Raw genomic sequence first — 25,820 nt, 5'->3', positions numbered from 1 at the left:
CTGTGCCAGTACCACTCACTCAGTCACCATTTAGTTCCTTTAACTCCCATCTCTTGGGTATTTCATGCAAGACAAAAAGCAGCTGAGCATTAATCCTGTGGCTGCTGGACTGTGATACTGAGCCCTCCACCTTCCATGTGTCCTCTTCTTCTTCTGCCCCAGTCTTCAAATGCATTTTCCCATGGGGTTCCCAGGCTCCCATCCAGGCCCTGCCAGCAGCATTGCTGCCTGGGGGCAGCAGGAGCAGCTTGGGGTGTGCTGGGCACATTAACAGGTCTGGCTACTGAACTCAGGTCTGAGTCAGCGAGCTGTCAGGCCTAGCAGTGACACAGCAGCAGATGAGAGTCCCCTCATGCTACAAAACACAGCCTTTCTGGGAGGTAATGCCTCTGGAACAGGGTCCCCAGGTAAGTGGCCAAAGCACCAAGCCCAAGTTCAAGAAGCATTTGGACAATGCTCTCAGGCACATGGTGGCATTTTTGAGGTATCCTGTGTAAGCCCAGGAGTAGGACTCAATGATCCTGATGGGTCCCTTCCAACACAGATATCCTCTGATTCTCTGTGCTTTTCAGCACATAAGGAAAATTGACAATGTTTTTACTTCAAAATGCAGTTCACTCTGATGAAAAGGAATGTACCTTAAGAAAGACATGCCGCTTGCATTCTATCTGTAGCCTCAGTAAGTCATAAAACTTGCTGCTATATATTTTCTTTACCAGGCAGGGAAACTTGGCTGCCATTCAGGAGTGTGACTGGGATGTAATAGTAGCATCCAGCCCAAAGCAACCTGGACTGTACTCACTGGTACAAAAACAGCCCTGAAAGGGCTTGACTGAGACCAGACTGTACCGTAGCAGTTACAGGATAGCTACTAAGAAAGAATCTTGACCTTAAAAACCTTAATCAGGTAGCAGGCAGGAGACAGGAGTTATTTTTGCTCTGGTTTGTTGGTGTGGAAGCTGTTTGACAAAGGATGACATCAATTGCACAAACCTTGAGCTGAGCCAAGAGAGGAGCCTGAGGAATGATTCCGATTTCCTGTCGAACCTGCGATTCTCCTGTCGCAGTGTGAGCAGGTCAGGGCCACTGGCCATGCTGCATTTCCAGCTGTTAAACGTGGGCACATATGTTACATGAGCACACATCCAGAGCTGCTGTAAATAAAGCAGAGCATTACACAGGAGTTAATCCAGTGCTGTTCTGCTGCTCATGTCAAAGATACCGACTTGTTTATGCTCTGCACATCTCTTATTGAAAAGAGTGGAGGAGATTTCACCTCAGCAGTATCCCCCCACAGAGCCAGCCTCTGTGCCCTCAGTGAATGATAATAGCTGCTGTGCCACTGTCATTCCCATGCAGTAAAGCATGTTGGAAGCTGTTCCTCCCTCTTTGTTCTCAACATGGATCATCGCTCCTTCCAGCACTGCAAAAGCCAGACCAAAAGAAAAGGCAGTGGTTTCCCAGCAGAGGTGTTTCATAAATTTACCACTCTGCTGTGAGAAGATGCAGGCACAAACTGGCATCAGAGGCTCTCAAAGGCTTCAGGACCTGTTGTTGCTGGTGTGGAACAGATCCCCAGCAGGAAGAGGCCACCCCAATTAGCAACAGAAAGCACAGAACATTGGGCATGTTCGGTGCCAGCCAGGGCTGAGGGCACAACAAAAGCTTCTCTTCACTCACTTCTCCAGTTTATCAGAGAAAGAAGGGGTGCATTGTTGGTTTTCTACATCTGAGGTACTGTCAGCCTTAAGCCAACAAGATATCATGCAAGAATTATTTTGAGCAACTCAAGGTTAGTTTTTGTTGCTTTTTTCTTTAACTTTCCAGCCACAATCCATTTTCATTTTGCACATGGACACATTCAATAGCGCAGGCACTGAGTGCTCTTAGGCAAAGCACAGGCAAGGATTCTGATAAAGAAAAAAAAAAAATCTGGGTTTTTGTCCAGTCTTTCAATTAACATTGTTGGCAATCTGTAACAAAGAATTCATAAAAATCTTGAGGCGCTTTTTACAAGCAAGATGGAAAGTAGTTGGTTGGGGTTTTTTCCACCTTGCAGGAAATTCCCTTTTCTGTCTCTGAAGCAAGAGAAAACACATCAATAAAGAATGAATTTCCAAAAGTTTTCTTTGACTCAAAGACAACCTGAAATTATACAGCCTAATTCACTTCAAGCACCCCTGGCTCAGCCATGCAAGCATCATTCCCAGAGGCAAATGCTACATTTCTGAATGACAATCCATTAGGCACCACCGCAGTTCCCCTCCCTGCCTTCCCACACTGGGCTAGACTGCACATCCACTCAGTCTTCTTGCCCCCTTGGCACGCCAAGTCCCTCAGCTCAGCTCTGACTGCTGGCACGAGCAGCAGAGTTGCCTATGAGCATCACCATCCCTTGATTTCTCTCCTATGCACCCAAAATCCCATAATACAGAAGGAAACCCAACCATTCCTGCTGCAAAATACCTGCAGAAAAAAGAGCTGGGAACTTTGCTCCCTCCCCACACTCCATCAGTGTCTTTCTCTGGGCCTCTACACAAATGTTGTGATGGATGTTACCGGGTAGCCCAGCAGGGACTGCAGTCACACCACCACCAGCCACCAGCTACGAATTTTGCCTTGTTCAAAAACTGTCTGCTACTGACATCCAAGTATACAAGCATTTTTTTGAGATCATCCTGTGCATGAAGGAAGATAAACAGAATTTCTCAGCTTAAGATGGTCAGCAGGAAAGACAGCCGTCAAATTAAAAAGCAGAAAATAATAAAAAAACAATTAATTTGTAACAAAATTAACTGCAAACAATTAAGGACTCCACAAAAACTCTAGCTAATGAAAGATGTTTCCTTCTTTATTATTGTGTAATACTTTTCACAGAAACATAGTATTTACAAATATACACATACAGACTGCTGATCATAAAATGTTATCGAAGAATTAGTCAAAAAAATCAATTTACAAAACCCAAAATCTTTTCAAAGATATTCTGGCTGAAAAAATTTAATGAAATTTCAAGGAGATGCTTCTGTACAGAAAGATAGGTTTTAGCTTCTTGAGTTCCGGTAAATTAGGCGAGTTGTGAACCAAGTGAGCCAAACTCTGCTGTACATTTGAGATGAGGCAGTTCTTTTTCAATTGTTCTTTTCACACAATTTATTGATGGTCAGCTCCAACAGGTCTCAGGAGGCACTGGTTTGGATGTTTTTGGAAGCTGCAAGCATTGCTCTCACTTTGGCCATAAGATCCTGTAGACAATAAAAGGAAAATGATCAAACATGTCTGATGTTTGAAAAGAGCTAAAACACATGACTGAAAAACTCCACCTGAAAGGGTTAGTGTGCATTCCAGTCATGTGGGATACTTGGACTCATGACTATCAAATGTTTAGCTCCTAGGCTAAATGAGTCAAATAATTTGGACAAAGTTCCTATGGCAGCAACTGAATTCTGGTTTTACCAGAATGCAACAGTGCTCTGCATAAATATATCAAGCAGTTTCTACACAACAAAGCACAGAAATCATATCAATTGGAATAGAAAAACTATGACCACATCTTCAAAGAAATCCTGTAATGAACACACAATTACTAACCACTGGAGGTTTAAATTGGGAAAAAAGAAAAGAGAAAAAGAGAGAGAGCTGGTAAGAAAAGAATGTAACAATTACTCTAAAACAGAAAGTTTTTTTCCTTGGTTTGTAAATCTGAACCAAAAATTTACACAGCAGAGGCATTTTCTCATATGACAGTGACTGTAAAAGCAAACAGACTCTCAGTCTTGTCTGGGCAGCCAGTTGGAACAGCATTACAATAAGAAATGAAATTTCATGTAAACGGCATTGAATAACTGGGTTGCAAAAAATGATGACAAAATAAAAAGTGTGTATCGGTAACAAATCTGAGTTACTTAAGCATTTGTTCACAAAGGCAACATAAATAAACTCCTTAGTGCTTTTAAAGCGTTTTGCATCTGAAGTTCTCAAAACACACCAGAGGGGAATTTAGCATCATTACTCCTTCTGCTTTACAGATGGGAGGATCTGAATGAGAAAAAATACTGACTTGGTTAGGGTCAGGCAGGACAATGGCAGCACAACAATTTAATAATTAGTTAAATTCCATTTTTTGGAGCCCTTAATGATAAAGAGATGCTTAACTCATCTCTATTGGGAAATATCTTACAAAATTCATCTAAGTTTCATTCCTATTTTTTACTTTTTGCAAATAGCAACCAAGAACTGTATTTTGCTTCAGTAACCATTCCTTCTCTTACAGCTGTACTTCAAACAAGCAGTCTAATACTAAAATAGGAAATGCTATGCCATAAGCAACATTTAACCCAAAAATGCATAAACCAATGATCTTTGAAGGGTATATGTGTTTGAAGGGTGGGATGTTAACTCTCCTTTGAAGACCGTGCTGTAGTTTGTATCTCATTTCTCATACCACCATGCATTTGTTTGGTAGCATAAGAAATGCTGTGATATTAACACTCCTTTTTCTTCCTCTGCTGCCTATACTTGTTATTTTTCCTGAATAATCTTGTTTAGGGTTTGTCATAAGAGATGGATCAAATTTTGTATGTAAGGTACTAGACCACAAGTATCAATTTCCAACTACCACTATTTCCATAGCAGAACTATATTTTTGAACAATATCTATTTATTGAAAGAATAAATTATCCACTGAAAAACCATCAAAATATAAAAAGCAGCTCTGATTTTCTACTGTGAATTTTTCAAAGCATAATTAAGACAATTTTCCCTTTAAAGTTGGCTTATCCAATTGAAAAAAGTTAAATATTTCCTTCTTCCATGAAACTTGTGAAGAGCTCTACATGGTAAGATGGGCTGTTGATAAAGGGAGTCTTGCAGCATAACATGGACTTTAGCATCTTTACAGTGGATACAACTGCAGCCTAATGAATTTAGCTCGGTCTTAGAGGCTTGATGAAAATTGAAAGGACAGCACCTAGGGAAGCAACAACACCGCTGCTCCCATAAGCAAACAGATTAAAAAACAACAGTGAACGTGTCTCTACATCATACGTGAAGTTCAGAATTGCCCATGGTGGTAAGAGAAAAAAGCAATATGTTGGACATACTTAATTAGGCAATATACTCTGAATTTGCCCATTTGTACCTGAGTGATTTTACTCTGCACTGATGACACAATTGCTGAAGAGATTTGACCATCTTTTTCCTGAGAAACTCCCCTAAAAAATAAAATCAGAAATTTATAGTAAAAGTTTTGAAAATGCATTTCACTCACCATCTTGATTTGGGTTTTATTGTACATGTTTCTCCTATGTTAGTCAACAGCTCTTTCAGTCAACCAGAGAATGTAAGTCAGGGTCAGAAAAATCACTTGTACAACTGCTCCGACAAATCTGAACAGCAGCTTGAGAATTTTTAACAGGGCTGTTCTATATTCTAGAAATAATTTAATCATGAATCTTGACACATGTTATAATTCAAACCACTCTATTAAAGTTCTACTTCAAAGAGTTATCCCATTTCATGAAAGCTTCCAATTTCCAACTTAGAAATAGGTTGCAGAATTTTCTGCACCAGTTTTCCTGTAAGGTTGAGAAATTTACTCCAGAAAGCAAAAGAGACCCAATATGTTTATCAGACTGATTCAGATAGTGCTGTGCTCCCAGTGACTTTTACTTTTGATAAGCACACATTGCACACACACAGACTCTGGTCACAGACACCCTGACAGTCAAGAGGCACCAGCACTGCAGTAAGACACTAACAGAGTACGGTACCTGGAGCGTTCCTGGCTGGATTCCCTGCTCTCCACAGGAGAGACACTAGTTGAATGTACAGAATTTTTGTGTGTGGATGGTTTGTCTGGTGACATGGATGGTGAGGGAGACCTTGCTCTGGATTTAGTACGTGATCTAGACCGCCTTTTCTTCTTCTTTTCATGGGGACTTCTGTGAGAAGAAAACATTTTAGTGAAGAATATTTAAAGCAATATTACACTAGCTACACTGAAGTTACTTGGCACACTTCTGTTTCTCTTGCACTTAGCAAGCATTAGTCTTACCCAATACTGCACATTTATGGCTGTACAAAATATCTTATCAGAAGCTCTTTTTAATATACTACATTAGGAAACTTCTGGTTCCTGAGGTTCTCACTTGGAATGCAGGACAACAACAAAAAGCCTTTCAATGGAGATTTGCAGCATAATTTGCTAGAGGGAAGTTCCTTCCCAAACAACAACAGACACTAAGGATGCAACAAGAAAAGTAAGAGTTTATATCCCTTACAATTTTCCTAGCTCATAAAATAAACAAAACATGGAATCATGGCTATGTGAAATATCTATAAGGCAAATCCAGTTTGTTTGGTTTTTAAAACAAAAAAAAACCTCCCCTTTCTTTGTGATCCAACCTGCAATGCAACAAACCACAGGATCAAAATTTTAAATGAGATGGTGTACTGCGCTCGGACTAATCTGGACCTAACAGTGTGCCTAAGTGAGAATTTCCATGTTTCAGACCTGGAAATTAGATCCACAAATGTTTGTCAATATGGAAGCTGAAACAAAGGACTTATGGGTACCTGATGTGTTCACTACGGACAGAAGGGAACAGAGATAGTCACCACGCAAGCCAATATTAAGTTCAAAGAGAATTCAATTAGTAATATATTAAAGATGAAACTACTGAATCTTTTTACCTGGCTATGAACTTATGTCTTTATGATTTACACACTACTATTGATATTACTATAATTAGAATAACTAGAGTGATGCCTTAATTACAGGTAGGCAATATCTCACTATAAGCATCCCTCTCTAGCATGTACTCCTAGAAGTCTATTCAGAGCAATGTTCTTAAAGCTTCTAGAACATCTTAGAACACTAAAACTTTTAGCCACCTTTTAAATATTATATTATTCATTCCTTTACTTTGAATTTTTGTGGGAATTTTCTACTTTAAAAGGTGATATACTGTAACGCATTGAATTTCCATATAAACAGTGTACAACTCTGAACCTTAGAATTTACCCCACAATTTTTTATACAGAGATCTATTATATTTTATATAGAGACATAATACATATATTTTTATATAGAGAAAACACTCAAGATTTAAAATTGTAAAACCTCCTTACACTTTTCTTGAATAAAAAATTATTAAGTGGCAGACAAAAAAACCTCATAGCCTCTAACATTTTCATGACTACACAAAACCATCAACTACAAAGTCAGTTATTCCTTGACTAGCAGTGTACTTTATTTGCTTTGTTTCTTTAAACATCCTCACGTAACCAAGCTGTGAACAGATCTCATATTTGACTCTTGAAAATCTTGGCAAATATTTGTCATGCAAGAAAAGTATTTTACTGCAAGCTTTTTCAGTGTTTTTCATCTCAGACTACAATGAACAAATAGAACAGCTGAATGATGAAGAAATCTGTTCCATAATTCAACATGGAAACTGGTCCATCACATTTTTACTTGAAAATTTAACATGTCAGGGCTGAAACAGTTTCTGATTTAATTTCTGCAATCAGAGCTGCAAAATATCCTTATCTATGTTTAACTACATGTTACTCCTTCTTCAGTCTACATCTTCTGTACTTACTGCCATATTTTATTGCGCCACTTCCTGGTTTCCTGTTTGGTGCCTAACAGAAGTTTAAAATTTTGACCTATATAGCAATATTACTCACAATTACTAACTTATAACTTACAACTTGGAGTAGCAAAATTCTAAAAATACTTTATAGTTTTAAATGCTGAATGCATTTAAAGCAGCAGACACACCAACACAGCATTAAGAACAGCATGGAGATGTGAAAAAAGCGTCTTTTGTGCATTTATAGGAAAACAAATATTTTAAGCTTCCACATTTTCCGCTTAACCCAATTTGCATTAATTCCACAGGAGCCTCTATTACCTTCATTTGATGAATGCAAAAACTAAATCATTTAAAGTATACTTAGGAAGTTCTCAATTATACCTACCATACATCAATTAATTACAGGTTATCAAGAGATGTTGTCATAAGAAACAAAAGAATTTTTTACATGAAGCTGAAAGTTATCTCTTTCTTTCTTATTCCACAAGACATATGGAGAAAGAAGTTGAAGACTAAATGCCATTTTGATTATAATAGTTTAAGAGTGACTGTATGCAGGATGCTCTCAAAATGACACCATGATTCATTCTTCACATTCCAGTCTGCCAGTAAAACAACTGTTAAATAACTGTTTGCTAAATCAGTGTTGCCCTTATGCAGATACGATGTGATGTCAAGAAAGCTGACATCATAGTTGTGCTATGACTTGTACAGAGGTCATACAGCTTGCACAATCACAGCATGAGAAAATGACCCAAAAAGAGGGAAATACGAAACTCCCAGTGAAATCTGAACTCTCATGGCCAGCAAACAGCAGTGTATTAACATCCACCAATTTGACTGTACAGCTGCTGTTCAAACATATGCAAGAGCAGGGAAGAACAACAAGTGCATCCATATTTTTTTTTCTCCTGAAAAAGTATTTTTCCATCAAAATAAATCTCGAGAACCTACAAAGGATACAACGGTTAAGTTCTAGCTAAGGAGTCTACAATCCATCAGGCTGGTAGGATGCCAAGACCCCACTGTCCAGGACCAGGAGCCCTTACTTGGAGCGGGGCCGTTTCCTGCTGTTCCCAGGACTATTGCTGATGCGATACGCTGTGGGAACGCTTCTCTCGTCTCTCCGCCGTTCTGGTGTGTGAGCCCTTCTCCGGGGTGACCGTGATCGTGACCTGAGGAGAGAAAAAACATTCAAAAGTTTGCTTTTTGTTACTTATTTCAAAGCTTTTACTTCAGTGGAATTGTGCTTCACCAAATGCAAACAGCTATTTTATACCAACATGGTGCATTTAGTCTCCAAGACTTGTCAGCTACATAAAAATTTCTTGCCTATCCAAGACATTTGAGATGAAGTTATCCATTGCTTTTCATGCCCAATAGGGGGCTAAAAAAAGGAATTATTTTTTGTTCTTGTCTGCTATGACAACTTCCGTATTATTTGATGCAAAAACTTTTTTTTAGTCTAGTCACCTTTTGTGGCAACACATTTTGCTAAAATTGGTATGCAGAAATCAAATTTGCACAAAGCCTGGGATTGGCAGACTTGACCTTGTCTTCTTAAATTAGTGGTGTGCTTCTAGAACTGATGTCTCACAGAGATAAATGCACATTCTTGATGCAGTGGCTATCGAACACTGACAAGTCCAGGAAATGTCCTGGATGCTGCAGAACAATCCTAGCACAGCCAATATTTTCACCAGTGCAAGTGACCAACAACCCATTATCAGTGTTGTTTGGCACTAGCACTTTGACTTGAAATATTTTTCCTAGAAAAGTGAGGAGAACAAGAAGGGAAAATAGAAAGCATGCCCAGTTAAGATCAGAGAGCTTCAGGTTCACATAATATAGATAATATATACACACCTACAAGGTCCTGAGCCATTTCTGTTACACCTACAACAAAAAAGCCCGACTGAAAAGAAATAATCTCAATGGCAGATAACTGTTGCAAATTAACTGCTGTGACACTTATAAAATCTGATCTTTACCAAGCCATTCAGAAGGATTAAAAAAAAGGAAAAGACCAACAGATTATAAAACTTGGGTTCAGTCAGACACCTTGACATTTTACCAGGATCTCCCTCAAAAGAGCTCCAGCAGTCAAATCTTTTCATTGCCCAAGTTGCCTGATAATTTTTCCACTCTGCTGCTGCTGCCACTGATGAGCTGCTCAGACTCGGCTCCATGCTCAGTGTCGCTGTGGATGCTGTGAGTCTGTGATATGGAGGCACACACTTCACATCCAGACTAAAATGTCCTAGTTTTGGTATTAACTAGAATCCTGAAAAGGCTTAGTCCCTTAACCAAAAGCTGAACTTTAGTGAAACACGCCTGTATGGACCAGCCTAAAAAAGTCCAAACAATCAGAAAGAAAAAGACATTAGCTTTATTTTTATGAACTGACATTTGTGGTTCTACAGCATTCTTCCAATCACCAAATATTAAGAACTTTGGCCATTTGCTCCAAACAATTAGAAGACAGCTAATCAGTTTTACTGCAATATGTAAATTGTAACTTTCATTAGACTGTAATTCCAGAAGGCACTTTGTTCCTTTATGACTTATGCTTAGAAGGGTCCCAAAAGTTCAAAGGGTTACGAAGCTTGGCATGTCTCATTACAAAACTGGAATTAAAATTATGTGACTAGACACTGCCTCAGCAATAAGAAAATCACTTTTGTAGGAGAAAAAAACCCCAACACCAAACAATCTTTTTCAACAAAGAACAGCTACTTCCAAGTCTAATGATATACTGAGGCAAAAAGTCTCACAGAAACTCCCACACAGGTGCACCCTATCCAAACTTACCACAAAGTAACCTGTTAACAAAATATACAAACAATTACTGCTAATATTCATTAACTGGATATATTATGTGCTTTAGTACTACTCCATTACTAAACAGTATAAAGTAAAGCAGAAATACTGAAAAGAAGTTTTGACTTTCCATCTCTAGTTCAAAATGAATATCCAAATTTCACCACATCAAATCACTTCCCTTTATCTCCTCTGACACACAGCATCACTACCAGAAACAGCTCAGACCCAATTCTTTAACGGTGCTTTGAAGCCCATGAGAAATAAAAACAGTGATTTAGTATTTACTACACTTAATACTAAGATACCAAAACCTTTGTTTTCCAAGACAGATTTAATAAATGTGCCCCATCTTTGATATCAAGTACTTACTTGTAATAACTAATTACCTGTCTGGGAATGACAGGTCTGTTCAGCAGTACCTTAGAGAACTCTGGGACACTGTTTACTGTGTACTTGGCTTGTTTAATCTGTCATGTAGGTCTAGAATTAAAATTGCATGATACCAAGCTTTATAGGACTAATTTTGTTCCAGAAAATAACAAGCATTTATACAGAGAATTGCCGTTAGCACACCGCATGCTACAATTAAGCTAGTATTATCTGGGTTCTCTATATAGCTATGATTTTTTTAAACTTGTTTCTGTAAAATAGGTTTGGCTGTTAACCTGAGAAATGAATATGCAAAACATGCTCTGAATCAACTTCATGTTATTGGAACAGAATTTTTCAACTTTATTACGGCTGAAGATGCATAAGAAAATATAAAAAATGCAACAGTTTCAAAATTGTATCTTATGACCAAAGACTACTCTTAAATGCAGCAGAGCTTCTAAGCCTCTAACAATGCAAAAATAAATGATAAGCAAGTGATGTAAAATGCTATACAAAGAAGTATACTGCAAAGTTAATTTGTGGGATTCCTAAGCACAATATGCATTTTGGAAAAAAAGAATCAGATGATAAACCAAAAAGGAAGAGCTTGCAAAGTATCCTGAAGATTCCTTGAATAAAAAGCAAAGAATGTTATTGCAAATTTTGATCTTTATCTACACTTCCCGCATTTTATTCCCCAGTAACTTATCACAATAAGTTATATGGTAAAGATAATTTTTAATCTGTATTTTGAACAGATTAAAATAAGGCAACATCATTAGACTGGGGCATTCAAATACTGCACAGATACTCAAAATAGGGCTGTTTCAAAGTAATTTAGCATCACTGTCCACACAGTAATGACTGTCTCCAAGCGCCATCCACTTAATATACAATGAACATATTAACATCGAGAAACAGTTTACACTTTATTCCAGGAGAGGATGGCTCTTTACGAAACTATTCATTCAGCTGAAAGCTGTAATATCCAGTGCTTTGGGAAGCTAGGGAAGAAAACTGTTCTAGGTGAAGCTGAAGAATACTGTTCTAAGGAAAACTGATTAGCAAAGATATGTGAAACATGCCAAGCTTTGAATGAAGCAACACAATGCACTGAAATTATTTTATCTGAAACAACAGTAAAATAAGAACAAATAATAATAATGATAGAAAAGACCAGTAATATCTTCTATCTAGGCAACAACATGAGCCTTTTTGTGGCAATTATTAAGACAAGGTACTATTTTTGCCTAAACATTTGAGAATCAAAACACATCAGTAGCTAAAAGGGTTATGAATCAGCTTCTTGCTCTTGATTATTCAACAATTCTTCTGTTTCAGGAGCAAGAGCTCTAACTTTGGAAATACAGTATGTTAAGGCATAGCAAACACCTTCAATAAAACACACCTTCAATCATCACCATTTCTTCTTCAAGGCCTTTCCTGTTCAGCTCTAACTTCTATGAAGTTAAAATATGCAAAATGTTTTCAGTGCAAAATCTGGTGCTGTTTTTCTAAATAATTTTAAAATTCAGCCAGCCAGCACAGCTCCTCAAGGAAATATCTAACCAAATTTAATCAGGTGTTGTGGTGATTCATGATTTTCATGCTGTTGTGTCCTTGTCATTTGATTTGTCCCAGGAGGCAAACACAAGATTAACTCCTACAGATTACCTATTCTTGATGACTTTTGGTTAAGACATAGCATGTCATGACAACTTACTGTCAAAGGTAGTCAAATAAGCAGCATGTCGGACTGATCGTTTCAGTCCAAGTTGCGCTTATTTAATTCCTGGCATCTCTGAATAGCAGAGATTTCTGCAGAAAAGTATTGCTCTTAAACTCAAAAATTACGTATAAACCAGTAAGTTGTAACATGTTAACACTCCTGCTAGTGTAGTTAAGACACTTCATTAAACAAAAAAGCACAAGAAAACTAAGACACTGTCATCAGAGGCTAGCAGTTTTTTTCAGGCTTGAGTCATAGACAGAGACAAAAAGAGGAAGTACTACAGGGTTTCATATGCATCACATACTTATACAGCTGTGGCAGTATTTATATGCAATTTGCTTGAACTACAAGCTACATAAAGTAGTTACACTGTTCTGTACACTGATCCACAGAATGCACCCTCAAAGCCCCTCCTACTGACCATAGTAACTTCACTGCAGAAAAGCATTTACAGACAGTAAGCTTTGAAGATGCCTAGACCCAAATATCTTTGACAGAATTAACAGTATCAGTAAAACACAATATACATCATCTTATAGCTGGATAATTAGCATAGTGTATTTAATCTCCTTAATGATTAAGTACAGAGTTAACAGCACTGGGTTACACTCTTCTATAGTATCTCTCTCTTTCACCTCTGTTCACACTCTTCTTGGATTCCTGCCATATATCTCCATCATATTTTTTCACTTGTTACTCAACTGCTTTGTTTTCCTCTGAGCTTTGCTGCTCAACCACCTAGTACTGTACCTCTATTTCTTATCTGAATATTGTCTAAGTTACTTTGCTCCAGTAACAGACACAGATTTATTAGCAAGCTCTCTTCCTGCTATCATCCCATTTCTATGTACTATCCTCAGGTATTTCAAAGAAGATCAGGAAAAAGCATTTACTGGTAAAAGTTTTGTACTATGTAATAAGAGATTACTGATTCATTATTTCACTAAAAGGACTTTCAAAAGACCTGCCACATTCGATCTGTATGTGCCACATAATGCCTTCAAGGTGACTGTGACCTTTGCAATGGGTATAAAAACACCTATGTAATGGAAGAAGTGCAAAGACATTTCAACCCACACAGAACGCTAAAGAATATGTTTGGTTTCCAAACCCACCTTGAATGCCTGACAGTCCTATAGGCAGTGGGAAGTGAGTGTTTTGCTTTTGAATGTGATCTAGACCTGGACTTAGATGATGAATGATACTTGAATGGTGATCGAGATCTTGACCGAGATCTTTTCTTGTGTTTTTTCCTTTTCTTTTCCTTTTCTTCATCCCTAGGAGGATCTCTGCTTCTGCTTGAAGGCCTTTCTGCTTGTTTAACTTCTAAGGTGGGTAAAGTTCTGACTGCAGTCACAGGACATGGTATACTACTGATGCTCTAAAATCAAAGATAAACAAAGAACAGTGATCAGTTTCCAAAATTAGTCAAAGTTAGCTAGTGCTGCATTGGGATTACGTAAAATGTTCAGAAGTAAGGCTGACATCTTCAAACACATGCATAAAGAAAAATTTAATGGAGGCCTGTACAGTTTCCCAAAGATACACATGCAAGTTGGTATATGCATACTAAGATTGTCAGCTTAATCAGGACATAGTTCTGAACTTTTCATCTTTAGTTTTTAGAAGAAATGTGTTCTAAAAGAATGGGTACTATCAGGTATCTTTTAGTTTATTTACATGTTTTACTTAAAACAGGATAAACCTAGAAATACAATCAGGAACTAGTGACATTCAAAACTAAGTTTTAGGGTCACTTTCCTCCATGAACTGTGCTGTCTGGATGACAATTTCAACAGCAAAATGAACAAGTAGTGATAGAAATTATGCCTGAACTTTTCAAAATAAATGTTCTAAATGTAAACAATTGGGAAGATCACAAGACAGAACAGGTCCATGCACAGTTAATGTTCAGTGAATAATTCCAGCTGAAGGAGATTAAGCAAAATCATACCACAACATTTTCAAATTATCAGCTTGAACCCCAGAGAATTCAGCTCAATGCCTTCTTTAGAACAATTCAAGTCAGGCACCATAGATATGCTCCTCATTTCAAAGCCTGTCATTCCCCCAGCTGCCATTTCAAGGCAACTGGAGAAATCTGTCTCCCTGTCATAATTTCTGCTCCACCTTATCTGAGTTTCACTGTTTGATACAAGGATACTTACCATGACTGGAATAAAAAGTAATGCATTAAAACCTGAAATAACCAAATTAGAAACAGGTAATCTTTTTCTTTCTTTTTGCCCTTCTCCTACCATGAATACATAAAGATGGTAACTGAACAATGACATTTGAATAATTAAAAAGGCAGCTCTGCTTCAAGTTAGAGACATGACACTTTTTCATGCTTTAACTGATAACTGTTATCACAATATTTATTGCAAAACCAGCAACAAAGCAGTACTAAAGAAGCTTGCCTCAAAGATTATAAACATTTTACAGCATGATCATTTGAGTGGTTGAGTCCAGAGTCCTGTTTCCAATTTCACAAACTCCCATGTGTAACTGCAGGCACCTCACAGACACCTCTTCTCCAGTTTCCTAAGAGGCCACCACAGTCGACTTTCATTCCTTTGACAACATTATTCACCTCTTGATATGGTACCTGAGCCTCTGCTTTGAACACTACTGAATATGGAATAGCCCAGTCTGCCTTGAAGTAGACACCTCTAGTAGCTTCAAATGAAAAAGCTGTAGGCAAAGTAGCATTAAGAGGAAAATGAGAGAGGAGAAAAACCCAATGGTTTTCACTGCTCAGGTTTGTTCGGCCACATAAAACACAAGCTCTCCTATCACTGCCAAGAAGGAAGTTAATAAATGAATGACACTGAGCAGGCTCTGCCAATATGCAGGCCAGCAGAACCGTTTCGGAAGGCATGGAAACAAACCTGTCACCTGATGAAATTTATTACGCATCTCAAGGGATGAGAGATTTACATTGTCTGAGAGCTCTTCTAAGAAGTTAAACTGCAAACATTCAGATAGCATTCACTGAATCTCACTTCTTTGTCTGGTTTTTTTGGCCTACTAAACAGCACGGTTTTTTTGGCCTTTATTAAACGCTATGCTGTCAGACAAATTCTCTGGCAGAGTTGTTCTTCAGCATTTTATTTGCATGACTGAAGCAAATCTGACACAAGTAATGCCAAAACATGATTTGACAACTCTTGTTTAGCAGGAATGGATCAGGAAAGAGCTCTGTAAATAGGGAGAATTTATAGCCATATGAGAACAGAAATGAGTACTTCAGTGCATTTGCATATTTGCAGTATTCGTAAGCCCAGAACATACATTAGTTATTTTAGGGTTACACTACTTAATCAATACTTAAAGTCAAAATTAGAAATTAACCAGAACATGCTTATTGCAACAGGAAAAAACCCCTAGCACTGTGTCTGGTTCAACTAGCAAAGGACATTATCAATAATATTACAAACAGCTTATATGCATTTTACAGCAATTGGAATCCTATGTTAGATAAAAACTGCAAAGAGTGAAGAATGTCAGAACTGTAAAAAGTTAATCAACAATTCTTTCAGGTCACTAAAATCCAAAAGTACTCCAGATTCTTTTCTACCACTCTATCTTTCTTACTCCAGGTTCCTCAAAGCTTATAGTGAAGTATTCCCTGACTGAGAATTACAAAGCAGCTGTCTACCAGCAATGGAAGTGTATTATTTATGTATTCATTGATTTGTGGAACAAAGCAAGCTGTTACTTCTATTTAGAAGCCTGTCAGTCCTAGTATTCATGAACTGGCCTAAAATGTTAATTTGAAGAGATAAAAGTATTTCTTATAGAATACGCTCCTACAGAATTTGTTCTATAGGAACTCAAAGACTCAACAGTTTTATCAGGGTTACTCTGCTGCACCAAAAAACACCTTTTAGCAGTACACTGACCATGGTAAGGTCTTCAAAAACAGAGGTTTTGACAGGGCCAACTGCAAGGAAATTAGTGGCTGTGAATCTGTTTGCTGTGTGGATCAATATACCCTTTTATTTTGAGCACTTTGAAAACTAAAAATCAACGCATAAATATTCTTACCTCTTCAACTATCTTAATTAAAATGGCAGTTCCTAATATTTACCCTGGTTCCCCCATTTAATAATGACTTAAGTATTTATGCTATGAGGAATTGCAACCCTCATGTAGTTTTTTAAAGCAGGGTTATTGCAATAAAAAAAAGTTCCAAATGCTAGCAAGTTATCTAACCCCCTAAATGCCACATTAGTATGTGACATTTATGTTTTTTCTTTATCTTGCTTTTTCAAAAGGACAGATGAATGTACAAGCAAACCTAACCTCCCCTCCCATGCTAATCAGAAGATGTAGATACCTATAGTCTGCAAAAAAAGTAAAGAAAAAAGTGAGTGGTTCCAAAATATTAAAAAAAATTTTTATCTTTAAATACTTATGGGATGGTTTTTATTAGTCAATTATATTTTGCTCAAAAATTAACAAAAAAAATACACAAAACCTAAAATGATGTTATACATTATTATTATTTCAAAAAGGCATGCAGGAATATCTACAGTCCACTGCAAAAAAAAGTAGGATAAACTACAGTAGTGTGAAAAACATACACTATCTACAGCTGTTGATAACCCTGTTATGCTTGACAAAACTAGAAGAGCATCTCATGTTTAAAACACAGCACACTTCTATTTCACTCATAAATAAGACTACTTTCCACAAGAAAAAAAAAATTTTTACATACAGGACAAAAGTAAGGACAAGTCATCTAAAGAAACAAACGATAAAACAGGGCTTCAAAACTTGGGAAGACGAAAGAGCCAAAAGAAGGGAATTTTTGCTTTGTGCCGTAGAATCTATATATTCAGAGGCATAACACCAGATGACATTTGGGACAAGCCATTAAAAAAGCATCACTTTCAAATCATGTGCTCGTCTGATTTTGCAACGTAATGACTGTGGATTACTCTTCTGTTTAAATCAGATACTAAGGTTTATACAGGTAAGTTTGGGTATAACCAACTGGCTTTTACACGGCTATCAAAGCACTATCACCACTAAAACATTTCTGACACAGAGTAAAATATGACATTTAAACATGCAGAACAAAACATGCCATGTCCCACTACCGAGGATATATATAATCTTATTTCTTAAAATTTGAATTGAGTTAAGTAATTTTGGAATGAGATTTGCATTTCAGATCATGAATCACCTTATTTTATTTGTTCTGAAGTAAAAAAGGCAGTTCAGTGAAGCACTCCATATAACCTGGCATATTTCAGCTCAGCATGGTAAAACTGCAGTTGTTTGCTGTTCCAGGACAAGGAACCTACATTCATTGCAGAATGAAGGCAACTTCTCAGTGACACTGACAGATGTGCTGAAGAGTCTATGTGTACCAAGACCAAGAGTCTATATGAATTATACATGTAAGCACAAGAAGGGAAACATCAACCTTTTACTGTTTCTCCATGTCCTGAACAAGGGCACAGACTTCACTGGCTACAGCATCACTGGAAGTTCATCAGTTCTGCAAACTAAAATAAGCTCCATGCTTTCCAAGTACTGGTCTGAGGAAATACTATGCCTAACTGTGCTGTTCTAATGCATGCAAGGACAGTAAGGAGCCATTTGTGAAAAGCTGTGCTGCTTCACTGCTCAAGTTTTTTCAGTCTTCTGTTTCTCTTGCTTGATTTCACTTTAAAGAAAAACAGGAAGCCATATAAAAGAAACAATTCAGCTATGGAAAACACAGAACAAACTATTTTTAAGACTCAGCTGAAGCCAAAACAGCTTAGAAGCGCTCTGTTCTGGGGTACTGACTGTCCTTTACCTGCAGTTAGTAGAATCAATTTCATTCAAAGATGTAATGTACACTTGGTACCAGTGATCCTTTCAATAAATACAAGGTATCAGGAAAATCTGACAGAGGTCACAAATGCTTTGTGCATTTAATTTATTTCTGCACATGGCGATAAACAGATTTTCAGCACAAATGTACGCTCTGTATACACATAAATAGCATTACTGGTTTTTTTATATACTTATTAGGCTGGGGCAATGTAATGGAGATTATGCACCTCCCATAGATATTCTCAACTCCTCTTTGTGCTTTATTATACAACTCAGCCATTCCTCCATTTTTAGACAAATTTTAAGCTACAGAAGTCATGTCACTAAATTAACTCTGACCAGTGTATATCAGTCTTTGTTTCCTCGACTCCTCATTGGATGTTCCTACCCCCAAAACAAGAAATGAAATACATTTAGTGACGTTTTTGGCGGACACAAGTATTTAATTTTTTCTTTGTTTTCTGATTTAATTAGTCTTCTGATTTAATTACCCCAATTAGTTCCATTGACCAAACTACCAAAATTTTACATATCTGTCTCGCTCAATTTTTTAACATACTTTATATTACAGCCACTGTACTTATCTCCTGTTACGTTTGCAATCAGTATTGTTAGATGCATCTTTAGTCTGAAACATGGCTGAAAGTCTGAAACACTACTGAAAAAGCTTAAAAAACCAAACCAGTGCTACATATTTATTTACAAGCTGATTCAGACATCATAATGCAGCATACTGGGTTCTCAGGGTAAATAGAACAGAAGTTAACAAATCTGCAGTATTATTTCACTCATCTTTCTTCAATATGATTTCTTAACTCAAATGGACTGTTACAAATAGGCAAAACAGGCAACGAGAATAAAAGGCAGATTATTTGAAATGAATGGAAATGAATGCTTTTTTGAATATGGCAAATGAAAAAACAAGCTTGAAAAACATTTATGTTTCAAAATAAGCTTTTATCTTCAAAAGTCTATATACATGTATCTAGGCAAGCGTGTCACTAAGCAAACCACATTTAGCAGGAATACTACTTCCAAACACATTAGGGCATTTTTGACTCTTCATTAAAACAGTACAAGCACTCCCACTACAATAGCCAATTTATTTTTAAAAAGCAAGGTCACATCAGAAAATATTTAAATAATTATTTAAATAATCATTAACATCTGAAATGCTAAATAAACCCTTTAATAATAAACAATTTCTACTGGTAAGAAACAGTGAAACTGATTACTTTAAAATTCTCAAATACACTGGAATTTTTTGTGTAAGAAAAAATAGATGCCTTCTCTGAGACTGTACTTCTGTGGAAGAAGAAGTTTCTAGAAATTTAATTTACTGAGAAGTGGGATAGGGTATAGCTTTTTGTTGAGAAGTTCACTAGCAAGTTCAGCTTAGAACTTCAGTAAGTTCAGATGTGAGCAAGAACACTCATCTGCTCTTCTAAAAAAGAGTCAGCTCTCACTGGTTATTTCAGGCATTCTCTTAAAGAAAAATATCAAAGCATCCTTAGCTTAGAAATGTCCATGTCCTTGACAAATTCCCTTGGGAAAAAGAGCAGAACTGCAAATATGGGGAGTTTTGCATTGTCATTGTCTCTTTGCATTCACTCTTCAATACATAACTAAAAAGAGAAGTACTGAACACTTGTGTCAGGGAAAATTTGTTAGCAGTAGCAATGAAAAACCCAAACAGGATCTCTTTTGGGATGTGACCACACTTAATTCACATATCTGCCACTCTCTGCTGGTATGGATCACCTAAACTGCAGGTATGTCTCTTTCAACTTTTCTCTTGAAAGTGTTTTGAGGGGTAATCCATGATTTATTTGGAAAAATCGAGAACTGGGCAATGAACTACTTGCTAGGTACTGGAATTCTTTCTGAGGGAAAGGAAACAATTGAAAGCCATGTCATTATTTCTTGTAGCCAGTCTGTCACAATCAAAAGCTTAAATTTTCCATCGGTATCCAGAGATTACCTTTTGCTTGACTAATGCAACCAAGAGTGATTTTACTGGCTTTTCTGAAAGCAATGTAATTCCAAATCCAGGAACCCGAGATTCTACTTCATCAATATTTATATTTGTAATGTGCAGCAAAACCATCAATATACACATCAAATGAGAAAGTTTCACAGCTTAAGTAAGCCATCCCAATATTCTTGCAAGGTGAGCATTCCAACACTTGGTTCACTAGTACATAGTTAAAACATGGAAGCACCTTTTCCTTTCTGTACCTGTCTAACTGACCTAGGAATTGTGCAGCCTACTTCTCTACCAGTTCTTTAATGATAGATGAGAGACATACATTTTAACAGTGTTTAAAATTCAAATTTCTCTCCATTTAGAAAAGCTTCTATTTCATCAGTCAAGTTCATAACACACTGTCAGAGTCACATTCTAGAGGTAAGTTTTCTACCAGCTTTATGGGAAAGAGAAATTTATTTCTTGCTTACCTCACTACTGAAGGAGTTCTCCTCTATCTTCTCAGTTTCTGCCTCTGCCAAAGGGTTTTTCAGGGTCTGCAAGAACAAGGCAGCTTTCCTTTTGCGTTCCGCTTGTAGCTGCTTCTCCTTGGATTCTTTGGAGGCCTGTGCAAGTTTCTCCCTTGCTGCAGCTGCTAATCTATCCTCTAGTTTCTGCTTTGCTAAAAAAGACAATTAAGCATTAAGTTTAGAGTGAGTCATGCTTGGGGAACTCAGGCTTCCTTAAAACAAACACCCATCCCCATCCCAAACAGCCCCTCCGGCCATTCTCAAGCCTTCCCAATATAGCCATTCAATGACATGATAAGAACATCAGCTTGAAATTAAGAAACTCCAACCATCTTAATACATACATCATTTGCTTAATGTAAAGCAGATGTAAAGCAGTGAAGTAAAAACTTCTAACTTAAAATTACAAGAAAATCCAATCCTGATTATTCAGGATACTTGTCCTTTTCTATTTACAAAAGCTATCTAAAGAAACTAGCTCCATAAAATGAGAAGCTTTTTAAGTCTTAAAGTGATGCTAACTCTCCAGTTTGCTCTTTCCACTGATGTGATCTTCACAGTTTCCATCCCTATTTAAATATATGTTAATATGTTTATAGAAAGAGCTGTTCCAGAAACTGTTTCATCATTGTTACAACCGGCAGATTTTGTTGAGTGTGATTACATGTTGTACGTGATGACATGAAGAGAATAAGCAAATTGATTTAACTATGCACCTAACAGCTACTTAGTGTAATGTTTTTCATCTTTCACTTTCATTTTTGTACTTGGTATACATACAAAGCAACCAGATTGTTTTGTTCACAGGTTTTTCAACACACAGATCTTCCCAAGTGTGTTTTACTCTTCATTTTTATTAACATACAAAAAACTTCATGTTTGCTTTAGGTATGTAACACCACAGCATACTTTGTGCTACTGCAGTTTACAAAGCAACTGCTACTTCGAGGCAAAAAACCACCATTTTGAAAATTAAAAACTAAATACCTGTGGCATACTCATAGTTGTGAGAAATACTGAATTTTTAAGCTGGTAAATACTGACAGACCATCCACTTTAATAAGCACACTCTGCTGTGAAACAGCCTTGGGGAGGAATGGGTGAAACTGGTTTCTTTTAAAGCATTATTTCATTGAAATTCACACAACATGCACTTCTGCCCTAATGCACATTAACACAGTAACAGGAAAAACCCATACAAAGATTTAATGGCACTGCATTATAACAGCAACAAAGCATCAACAAGGCAATATCATTCTATATGGGCGTGCTATATAAATGAAAAATAGCTTGTAGCAATTCACTGCTCACTGAAGAAAATGACAAACAGTATGTCTTTGCTGGGCTTTGTTAATGCAATCTGGAAACTACACAGTCAGTGCTTTACTAGAAGGTTGTAATGAAAAACCAAAACAAAATTCAGAAAGATCAGGCATTAGGACAAAGCATTCAACCACCCCTGTGTGCTCTAAGTTTGACTTTGAGCAACAATGAAGATTTCATTGTTAAAAATAAGGAGGAAATTGTGGGAACAAAATTCTGGTTCTTATTAATATGACACATAAAATATTCAAAACACCTAGAATGTCACACATGGCCGTTTCGCAGTTTGTGTGAAGGACGCAATCCAGTTTGTTTTCAGTGCTGCATGGAATACCTTGTTTAGCTTCCAACTCCTCCTGTGTAAGTTGAGGCTTTTTCTCTTCAGGAGCAGTACAAGGAGCAGTAATTGCTGGAGTATGGTTTGATGCACTGTTAGCACTCTCTTGGCCTTCCTTTCCCTCCTCTTCCTCCTCATCACTGTCATCATCTAATTTAACACGGTTTTTCTCCAAAGGAAGAAGGTCGTTTTCTTTGGCCTTGATTGCAAAGCTTATTGGAGCAAAGGATGCTGTGAATGAATGGGTAAGATTCCACGCATCATTAGACTACAGTAGAAGGCAGGTCCAATTTCCTGACTTTACCCATTACTCCTGCAGACTATGCCACAAAAAAAGTCATCATCCTATAACGCTAATTACTTTGGTGAAAAGGACAACATAATCCACTTTTGGTCTGTGTTTTTAAACAAACATGAGAAACTTCATTTGCAGTGTAAAGATCTCAAAAAAAAAAAAAAAAAAAAAAACAAAACAAAAAACAAAAACACCAAACAAAAACCCGGCACTAATCACTAACCCATTTATAAAAAAAAAAACACTTTAAAGAAAAACGAATAATTTCTCACTATCTAGTACCGTACTGTCTGCTGCAATACTTATGTTCCTCAAGATGCTTTTTGCATATATGCCCTATGAAACTGCAATTAGGGAAATTTAAATATAGTAATTAAATTACATACCAGTTTATAAAAGATAAGCTTTGATTCTGGCAATAACAGGGTAAGGAAATAGACTCAGAAACAAAGAACTCCAGAATTCCAAGAGAAGAAGTAACTGTGATTTCCAATTTTTTCATGGGATTGAACAAATCCTAAAATGGGATTTTATTTCCTCAGAGGCAGAAGAAAAGTCTAGTATGGATGCTATGTCTGTCTTGGAGGCAAGTACCGCATTTAGGTTATAATAAAGTGGGATTTGTACCATATTAAAGGAAATGAAAATAAGTTTATAGGAATCAGATTGCCACAAAATGACTCATTGGTTATATTCCATTATGTAAATTTGAGCAGATTACTACTATTAAACTCCAGGCTCCAGTTTGCCACTTATTAATAGCAGGACAACAGAAACAATACATATTTCTTGGTGTACATTGCAGCTCTTAATAAGGCATCTTTGAAGGCAGGGAAGATTGTTCCTTCTCCAGGGAAGCTACTCAAGCTGCTCAGAGAAGAAACTGCAGAGTCTGGAGAGTCAGACAGCCACAGCAAAGAGCCCAGTGTTTGCTGGTTGTGGAGGAAATGCGAGCACAGCGAGAAGCAAGAAGAGAGAATTCCAAGGAACCACAGGGAGTAGATCAAATTATCAGTAATTAGGTAAGCCACTCAGGTGGCAGGAAGGAAGTTTCCATTCATGGAAACCCAGTTAAAGAGTGCTTTTTCTATTTGTTTTTTACAGTGGCTTTCAGTTCCAGTTAAAAGATGCACATTTTTAAGTTTTACTGAAAATAAGAATTTTTAACATATCTTCTCCTGACAGGACAATAAATCAGCTCCCAGATATAAACAATAATTTCTGTAACTCAGGACACTAATAGTGTGGTAGCTAGCTTTGAGTGGCTTCCAGAGAGATCTTCCCATTCTGTCCCTCTGCTGCCATGACTGCAAGAGTTAAAACATTTCATTTAGAAAAGAAAAGGGACTTTTCTTCCAGCATAACTAATGCATAACAACACGGGAAGAATGAGCACCAATGCATCCTCCACATGTATCCTTTCAAATAAGACCACTGCTTTTCTTCAGAATGAATGATTCCACTCTTCCACAAAACTTATAGCTGTCAAGTTGAAAATAACAAAAAAAGATTTTACTGGCATCACTGATGAAAACCTTCAACTTTGCACAAAACTGAAGTAAAACAATTTATTGTGTCAGACCATAAATATCTGATAGTCTGATAAGAAAGAAATATGAAAGCAAGCAAATTACTTATTGCAGACTTTTTTGATGCCTGCAGTGAAAATGCATTTTTCACATGATGAAATTCTTTTCCCTACCTTCTTTTCTTTTTTTTATATACATGTTATGAAATATTTTCATGCCAAATAAATCATGTTTTCATACCTTTCACCAGTTTACCATCACTGACAGCTTTAGAAGGAATATCCTTTTTAGTTCCTGGAATTCCCTTAGCACTTGGCTCAGATGCATCTTCAGGTGCATGTTCATCTGCAAATTGAGTCTCACTCGGTGTATCACTGGCAGTGTCTGCTGGAACATCTTCAGAAGAAGACACTCCCTTTTCAAAAGAAATTAGCAGAATTACTAACAGGATACTTATGAAATCATTAATACAATGTCTGTGGAGCTGCAGTTTTGTCAGCCATTTGAAAAATCACATTATCAGTCAATCACACTACAGGTGATTTTATATCAGTCAGCACTCATGACCATAATTCCGCCCCATGTCAACCCACAGGTTATAAAACCTCCAGACCTACAGTAAGAACATGTTATTTTACAGCAAAAAAAAAAAATGTTCTTCAGCTGACACACTTCTGCCAAAACTGCTTTAAAACCGTATTTTTAAAATTAGACCCTAAAAGCATGTACTTCTTTTGTATATTTATTTAGGTCTTGATTTCCAGGGTCCCAAACCAAATCCATAAAGTCAATTCCAAGGGAGAGGGTGAAAGCTTGTGACACTTTTTCCTTATGTACAACTGCATGTAAATTTTTCGCAGAATCAGATTTCACAGGAATAATGTTTGATTTGTTCCAACATTCTGCTGAAGAACACTGGGCCTAGCAAGATTTTTTTGTCACAACAGATGTGCTGAGATTTTCAAGGAGGTAAAGCATTACTGGTTCTACCATTACACAACTGAAACATTCAGCATGATTTCTAAACTCACATCAAAAAAAATTCAAGAAGGATATTATAGAACATTCAAAGTATTTGCACAGTGAGTCGTGTGATAACATTAAGTAATTTAACATAGTTAACCAAGAGTCTGGTTGCTCTGGCTGTTAAGCATACATGACATTGAAACTGAGACATTTAGCAGATCTTCCCTGCAGCCATTCCCTGACCAACAGAACTGATTTCTGAAGGTCCTCAAAGGGGAAAAGCACAATGAAATCAAGCACTTCACCCTGTATTTACTGAAGTCAGTAGTATGGTTTCTTATTAATTTTAATGCCAAAAGGAAAAGCATCAGTTCCATTAGTAGCCTATACATATATTACTAGAGCATAAAGATAATATCAAAGTCATTATTTTAAGAAACTGAAGAGAATGGTATTATCTACAAAGCCATGCAGTACAAAAATATGCATTGCTATGCTTGACCTCAAGGGA

The 25,820-nt window shown here is 37.0% G+C and overlaps 1 protein-coding gene across 4 annotated transcripts in view; it reads right to left on the bottom strand.

Annotated features, from left to right (window-relative positions):
- Window positions 1–2,830: 2,830 nt before the first annotated feature.
- SFSWAP (splicing factor SWAP) overlaps window positions 2,831–25,820 on the bottom strand; it is a 36,535-nt gene continuing 13,545 nt past the window's right edge. For 2 of the 4 annotated variants that reach the window (XM_054288497.1, XM_054288500.1), the window contains exons 11-18: window positions 24,584–24,758; window positions 22,517–22,750; window positions 20,821–21,011; window positions 13,644–13,909; window positions 8,651–8,776; window positions 5,772–5,942; window positions 5,141–5,213; window positions 2,831–3,245 (exon numbers count right to left, since the gene is read on the bottom strand). In XM_054288497.1, coding sequence (XP_054144472.1) covers window positions 3,180–3,245; window positions 5,141–5,213; window positions 5,772–5,942; window positions 8,651–8,776; window positions 13,644–13,909; window positions 20,821–21,011; window positions 22,517–22,750; window positions 24,584–24,758 — 1,302 coding nt within the window. In that variant the 3' untranslated portion in view covers window positions 2,831–3,179. The other 2 variants (XM_054288501.1, XM_054288498.1) reach the window with 2 other exon arrangements.

The sequence above is a fragment of the Melozone crissalis genome, unplaced genomic scaffold (assembly GCF_028551555.1).
Source record: "Melozone crissalis strain CALT ecotype California unplaced genomic scaffold, PUWL_Pcris_2 ptg000063l_1, whole genome shotgun sequence".
NCBI classification, from domain to species: Eukaryota; Metazoa; Chordata; class Aves; order Passeriformes; family Passerellidae; genus Melozone; species Melozone crissalis.
The sequence above is the reverse complement of the archived record's forward strand: the minus strand, read 5'-3'. Positions and strand labels throughout refer to the sequence as shown.